The sequence below is a fragment of the Trichechus manatus genome, unplaced genomic scaffold (assembly GCF_000243295.1).
Source record: "Trichechus manatus latirostris isolate Lorelei unplaced genomic scaffold, TriManLat1.0 scaffold00005, whole genome shotgun sequence".
NCBI lineage: Eukaryota > Metazoa > Chordata > Mammalia > Sirenia > Trichechidae > Trichechus > Trichechus manatus.
The window spans coordinates 35,116,175-35,124,009 of record NW_004443941.1 but is presented as its reverse complement, the minus strand read 5'-3'; the positions used below and the strand labels follow the sequence as shown (position 1 = coordinate 35,124,009).

The following is a 7,835-nucleotide window of genomic DNA, read 5'->3' as shown; positions in this document are numbered from 1 at the left end:
CGGCCGGCCTGGGGCCCTACCTGAGGCTGTGTACCAGCTCCCAGCGTGACTGGCTTCCCGGCAGACCACTCGGTTGGACATCTTGGTGCCTGTGCCGCCTATGGTGCACGAGGATGAATGAGGAGCGGCGGCGGCGGCTGGAGCAGCTCCGCTAGGGGACGAGACACCGCGGCCCGGCCCAGGAGGAGGCGGCTGCGGGGAGGGGGAACGGCCCGGCCCAGGAGGAGGAGGAAGAGGAGGAGGCGGCCCAGGAGGAGGAGGAGATGGCAGCCGGGGCCGCAGCCTTGGCAGCAACAATCACCACAAACTCCGCGAGCGCCGGAAGATGGGGCCCTGGGCGGCTTCACCGAAGTCCAGAAAGCCCTGGCCCGGGCCCCCGCAGTCGCCGCTGCCCCCAAGCCGGGGCTAGTTCCCCCGAGCCGCCCCCACGGCCCCCTCCCCTCCTAGTCTGCTACCCCAAACCACGGCAGGTGACCCCACCCCGTGACTCCGTGCCCGCCCCTCCTCCCACTCCCGCGGGCCTCCCCGCCCCCACCCCCACCTCGGGCAGGGCCCTCCTGCCTGCCCGCCCCGCCTGCTCCGCCTCCCGGCCGGGCGACGAACTTAACAGCGGACACCGGACAGGCCACGCGGCAGTTGGGGTCCGGCAGCCCCGCGAGGAGACCGCGGCGGTAGCCGCAGCTCCGCACACACAAAACCCCAGGGACGGGGCCTGAACCGGGGAAAGCCAACCCGGAAAAGAGCCAACGCTTCCTTACTCGCCACTCTACCGACTCCTGCCCACTGAGCATGCCCAGCAGCCGCTCCTAGGCCCGCCGAGAAATCTCAACGTGCACGCTCCGCTCTCCAGAGTTTAGCGGCAGCAGAGGGTGGGAGGGGAAGGACGCCGGGTGCAGGACGCAGCCGCAAGGCCAGCCCCCTCCCCCACCCAACTTCCTTAAATGAAGTGCACTTAGGGCAGCAGAGTGGACCGTGCATATGCGGCTTTCCGCAAAGGAAATCCAGCACGTTACCCCTACCATCCGCAGAAACCTTTGTCGGTTCACACCGCGAAGATGTCAGTCCTATGGATACAACGCCAGGAAGTTCATTTAAGACAAGCACTAGTAAAGTGTGCCGGTGGTCCCACACATGCTAGTATTTGCTTCACAGGGCCACTTATACACCTAATCGTGACTTTGACACTGTAAATATTTGTTTCATGTTACATTTATGTAGGTGTGTGTCTTTATCTCCCTAACTAAAGTGGGATATAGTTAGCCTCAGTTATTCTCATCTATAAAAAGGGGATAACAGTACTCCAGGGGTGTACCTAGGATTATAAGAGTTAATGAATGTAAAGAGCTCGACAAGTAAGACATACAACAAATATTATTTCTACCTCTCCCTCATCATAAATTCCAGTATTACAAGTAATTGTAAAAGAATGACAACAAAGTAGGGTTATTTTGTACCTCCACAAAACTGTTGTTATGAAGTAGACCATTCCGAAACCAGGAAAAGAGTAAACAAAGCTGTGTATCTTCAATAAAAGATTTGGGGTTAAAACTATGAAACTGGTATATCTAAGTTTCACAGTAAACAGGACCTTGGTAGAGACAAAAGGATACTGGCTATTCAAGCTTAGGTTTCCCTAGTGCTAAGGAAATATATACATAACATAATTTTTTTTAAGGCCTGTTATGGGTTGAATTGTGTCCCTCACAAATGTGTCAACTTGGGTAGGCCATGATTCCCAGTATCGTGTGGCTGCCCACCATTTTGTAATCTGAAGTGATTATCCTACATGTTGTAAATCCTAACCTCTATATTAATGAGGCAGTTATGTTAATGAGGGAGGACTCCATCTACAGGACTAGGTTGTATCTTGAGTCAACCTCTTTTGAGATATAAAAGAAACAAGCAGAGAGGAGAGGGACCTCACACCACCAAGAAAAAAGCACTAGGAGCAGAGCGCATCTTTGGACCCAGGGTGCCGGTGCTGAGAAAGTCCTAGACCAGGGGAAGATTGATGACAAGGACCTTCCCCCAGAGCCAACAGAGAGAGAAAGCCTTCCCCTGGAGCTGGCGCCCTCAATTCAACCTTCCAGCCTCCTAAACCATGAGAGAATAAGTTTGTGATTGTTAAAGCCATCCACCTGTGGTATTTCTGTTATAGCAACACTCGATAACTAAGCCAGGGACTATTTCCGATTCTGTTCCCTCCCTCTCCTCTCACCTTTTTTACCTTAGTGCCCTACGATTTTGTGTGAGAGCTTAGACCTAAAGCCTAGTCAATTTCTAGAACACTTTTTCACACCATTTTATACATTGTTATTAGGCTAAAGTCTCCACTGAGCTTGTATATCTTTACTCAACCTTTACCCTCTCACTTCACCACTACCCTGCCCAAATATTAAGGTAGTATGCTGGAGAAGACAAAGTATTACAATGACATGTGCAAAGGTGGAGTTAGAAAACCAAAAAAGAAGAACACACTTGGCATTTCTCAAGCTGAAAGAACTGAAGAAAAAGTTCAAGCCTCAAATTGCAATACTGAAGGATTCTACAGGGAAAATATTAAACAACACACGAAGCATCAAAAGAAGATGGAAGGAATACACAGGGTCACTATACCAAAAAGAACTGGTCGATGTTCAGCCATTTCAGGAGGTAGCATATGATCAGGAATCAGTGGTACTGAAGGAAGAAGTCCAAGCTGCACTGAAGGCACTGGTGAAAAACAAGGCCCCAGGAACTGACAGAATATCAATTGAGATGTTTCAACAAATGGAAGTAGCACTGGAAATGCTCACTCGTCTATGCTAAAAAATTTGGAAGACAGTTACCTGGCCAACTGACTAGAAGAGATCTGTATTTACGCCTAATCCAAAGAAAGGTGATCCAACCAAATGCAGAAATTATCAAACAATATCATTAATATAATACACAAGTAAAATTTTGCTGAAGATCATTCAAAAGTGGCTGCAGAAGTATATCCACAAGGAACTGACAGAAATTCAAGCCGGATTCAGAAGAGGACATGGAACCAGGGATATCACTGCTGAAGTCAGATGGATCCTGGCTGAAAGCAGCAAATACCAGAAAGATGTTTACCTGTGTTAAAATTATTGACCATGCAAAGGTATTTGACTGTGTGGATCATAACAAATTATGGGTAACACTGCAAAGAATGGGAATTTCAGAACACTTAATTGTGCTCATGAGGAACCTGTACATAGATCAAGAGGCAGTTTTTCAAACAGAACAAGGGGATACTCCATGGTTTAAAGTCAGGAAAGGTGTGCGTCAGGGTTGTATCCTTTCACTATACCTATTCAATCTGTATGCTGAGCAAATAATCCGAGAAACTGGACTATATGAAGAAGAACAGGGCATCAGGATTGGAGGAAGACTAATTAACAACCTGCATTATGCAGATGACCCAACCTTGCTTGCTGAAAGTGAAGAGGACTTCAAGCACATTCCGATGAAGATCAAAGACTACAGCCTTCAGTATGGATTACACCTCAACATAAAGAAAACAGAAATCCTCACAATTGGACCAACAAGCAACATCATGATAAAGGGAGAAAACACTGAAGTTGTCAAGGATTTCATTTTACTTGAATCCACAATCAACACCCATGGAAACAGCAGTCAAGAAATCAAAAGACGCACTGCATTGGGAAAATCTGCTGCAAAAGACCTCTTTAAAGTGTTAAAAAGCAAAGATGTCACCTTGAAGACTTAGGTACACCTGACCCAAGCCATGGTGTTTTCAATCACCTCATAAGCATACAAAAGCTGGACAATGAATATAAGGAAGACCAAAGAAGAACTGACACCTTTAAATTATGTTGTTGGTGAAGAATATTGAATATACCATGGACTGCCAAAAGAATGAACAACTCTGTCTTGGAAGAAGTACAGCCAGAATGCTCCTTAGAAGCAAGGATGTCGAGACTGTCTCAGGTATTTTGGATATGTTATCAGAAGGGATCAGTCCCTGGAGAAGGACATCATGCTTGGTAAAGTAGAGGATCAGTGAAAAAGAGGAAGACCCTTAATGATATGGATTGACACAGTGGCTGCAATAATGGGCTCAAGTATAACAACGATTGTGAGGATGGCGCAGGACTGGGCAGTGTTTCGTCCCGTTGTACGTAGGGTGACTATGAGTCGCAAATGACTTGACGGCACCTAACAACAACATGCAAAAAAATAAATGAATATGCCATTTAGGAATGCCAGAAAAAGGAGGACTGAGGCTCTGATCCATGGGATTGTTCCTGGAATATCAAAATTCAGTGATAACTGGTGAAACAGGAAACATTTCAACCACTGTAAAGTTCAAGAAAAGGAAACTATCACAAGTGTTGATACGGTGATTTCTCCTGTAGTTAATTATTCCTGATTCTGTTCCTATGGGGCAGGGGAAGAGTGGAAACAATGAAAGCTTCTTATTTCAAGTCCTTCAAATCAGAAAATCAGGTTTGGGTCCTGGCTCTGTCACTTATAAACTGTATGACCATGGGCATATAATAATTTAACCTTTTCAAGCCTCAGTCTTCTCATCTGTCAAATACAAGCAAGCCTGCTGGGAGAATCATTTAGAAAAGTATGTGAAAATGCTTTGTAAGTTGTTTTTTATATATACATGTTATCCTTATCCTCTGCTCCTAGCAACAATGCTAGGTCTCATTCCAAACTACTAATCTAAAATTAAGCTTCCTGCCTATTAAAATGCTTAAACACTTCTTTCTCCAGAGGATTTTTCTTACTGGTCAAACTCTGCAAAGACCACAATATCAATTAAAGTGAAAGGTTAGAGAATCTTCTATTGTCTCTTTAGAAAGCTCTGAATATGTACCAGCAATATTCCCCAGGTCCACCTTATTTTGGCTACCTTATTCAGGGATAGACTCTTAAAAGAAATAAGTTGAAGCTATTCACTTACCCTTCTCCCCTAAATTAGGGAAGATCCACATAGTGCAAAATATTTACTCTATATCCCACATGAAGCTTGTCTGGCAGTACTGTACAACACTCATGTTAACAATTTTCATTATATTCACCAGTGTGATTCGGGTTTGACACTCCATAAACATTCATGGTAGGGGGCAAGGAGGAAATCTTCATTAATAGACAGTCCTTGAAAGAAGTAGAGGTGAGGCCAAGATGCAGAGTAGTCAGATGCTTTAGGTGGACCCTCTTACAACAATAACCCGAAAAAACAAGTGATTCGATTACATATGGCAATCTGGGAGGCCTGAATATCAAATGCAGAGTTGAGGAACTGGACTGAGCGGCAGGGGGAGGGAGAGACGGATCAGAAGCAGGGAGGAGTTGGCAGACCTGACCCGGCAAGAGCCTGAGCCCTTCAGGCCTGATCAGCCCCAGGGTGAGCAGTGACGCAGGCAAGCAGCTGTGCTCGGGAGGCGCATTTTCCTCACGAGGAGAGACCCAGCACGAGAGAGCCAACACAGCCACCCAGAACCAGTGAGAAGCAGCCCTCAATCCAGCAAAAGATAAGTAATTGTGGACGGCCTACCAAGCGGATCAAAAACACCCCCCTTAGGGAAAAACCTCTCTCCCATTTACCTCCCTGCTCCCTGCTCTGCATTGGGTCCTGGACCAGCTCCAGCAATTGCCAACTCCCCTGGGCCAGAAGTAGGATCCGTCACACGCCTGGAGCCGTTCTCCCTGCCTTGGAGAGTGAACAAATTAACAAACGGGGAACAACTGAACTGCTGGCTCCCCTAAGCGAGGAACCCAGCGTAGGCACAGCTCCTTTGCTTAGGCACAGGCATAAGGGATTCAGGACTTTGAGTGCCTTTCCCCATGCATAGACTTGTGTGGGCCCATCTCAAAAGAGTAGGCACTCATTACCACAGTACAAGAGGATATATACCAGAACCCTATCTTCAACTCTTTCAGCTGTGAAATACCAGGTTCTTGACATTTGACACTGCTCTGCCCATTAAGCAGGGTCTTCATCTACCAACATCAAGGGCGTGAGGACTGGTGGCTCCACCCATGCCACCTAGCCAACCTGAGATAGGGGCCCATGAATAAGAGGTGCCCCTCAGTCCTTAAAACCAACAGCATTAGGTGCTCCTAGTCCGGCTGCAAAACCCACCCACCTATGCACTCTACGGAACAGGGACATGCCCTCCTCCTGGACACTAGGGGGCGGCCATCAGCCCTTGCCAAGCTCAGAGTGTGTCCCCCGATGCAGCCAGATGCCTGTGCCTATACAAACCACCCGTGCCCATCTAGGACTATAAGTGAGATCCTACACCACACACTTGGTGGCTATCTACCTGGGCACCTGAGCTGAATCCATACAGGAGGACTGGGCAGACTCCTGAGCTCAAAAACCTAGTAACAGATCTAACTAACTGGTGACGGGACATTAGAGCTTCAAAGGTGCCAGTAATCAAACTAGCTCATACGCGAAGCCTATTTGGGCATATCAACGCAACAAACTAGAACACAGTATAAAAACATAAAAGAAATAAATATCATAACTTATTGACGGCTCAGAGATAACAGTCAATATCAAATCCCATGAAGAGGCAATCCATGATGGCTTCAGCAAGCTCCCAAAATAAAGAATCTAGAAATTTTCCAGTACAGGAAAATTTCTTGGAATTACTGGAGGCAGAATACAAAAGATTAACATACAGAACCCTTCAAGAAATTAGGAAGGAAATTAAGCAAAATGCAAAACACGCAATAGAGGAAATTAAAAAGATTAGAGAAGAGCATAATGACAAATTCAACAGGCTGTAAGAATCCACAGAGAGACAGCAATCAGAAATCCAGAAGAGTAACAATAAAATTGCAGAATTAGACAACTCAAGAGAAAATCATAGAAGCAAAATTGAGACAATGGAAGTCAGAATTAGTGAGACTGAAGATAAAGCACTTGACACCAACTTATTTAAGGAAAAATCAGAAAAAATGAATTAAAAAAACTGAAGACACCATAAGAATTATCTGGGACTCTATTAAGGGGAATAACCTACGAGTGATTGGAGTACCAGAACAGGGAGGATAACAGAAAATACAGAGAGAACTGTTGAAGATTTGTTGGCAAAAAACTTCCCTGATATCGTGAAAGATGACAAGATATCTATCCAAGATGCTCATCAAACTCCAAATAAGGCAGATCCCAAAAGAAAGTCATCAAGACATTTTACAACTAAACTTGCCACAACCAAAGATAAAGAGAGAATTTTAAGAGCACCTAGGAATAAGCAAAAAGTCATCTACAAAGGAGGGTCAATAAGAATAAGCTGAGACTACTCAGCAGAAACCATACAGGCAAGAAGGCAATGAGATGACATAGATAAAGCCTTGAAGGAAAAAAACTACCAGCCAAGAATTACATATACAGCATAACTGTCTCTCAAATATGATGGTGAAATGAGGGCATTTCCCGATATAAACAGAAGTTTAGAGAATTTGCAAAAAACTAAAGCAAAACTACAAGTAACACCAAAGGGCGTCCTCTGGTTAGAAAATCAGTAACATCAGATAACAACCCAAGAATAGAACACAGAACAGAGCAACCAGACATCAACCCACATACAGAAGTCACAAAAGTAAATCAAAGCTGAAACACTGAAAATAGGGAAACAGGTGTCAATATGTAAAAGATGACGAGATTAAAACAACAAAGAGGGACTTAAAAAATGTAGACATAGATTTTTCAAATGCAGAGGAAGTTGAGGTGATATCAATAAATAAAAGACTCTATAAACTTAGGAAAATAGGGGTAAATATTAAGGTAACCACAAAGGAAACTAACAATCCTAGAAGTCAAAATAAAAAACTAGAAAAATATA

The 7,835-nt window shown here is 44.9% G+C and overlaps 1 protein-coding gene across 3 annotated transcripts in view; it reads right to left on the bottom strand.

The window, feature by feature from the left end:
- MEMO1 (mediator of cell motility 1) overlaps nucleotides 1-864 on the bottom strand; it is a 127,805-nt gene extending 126,941 nt beyond the window's left edge. The window contains exons 1-2 of one of the 3 annotated variants that reach the window (XM_004369580.3): nucleotides 759-864; nucleotides 21-98 (exon numbers count right to left, since the gene is read on the bottom strand). In XM_004369580.3, coding sequence (XP_004369637.1) covers nucleotides 21-81 — 61 coding nt within the window. In that variant the 5' untranslated portion in view covers nucleotides 82-98; nucleotides 759-864. Of the gene's footprint in view, nucleotides 1-20; nucleotides 493-758 lie in introns of those variants that run through there. The other 2 variants (XM_004369579.2, XM_023736378.1) reach the window with 2 other exon arrangements.
- Nucleotides 865-7,835: the final 6,971 nt, after the last annotated feature.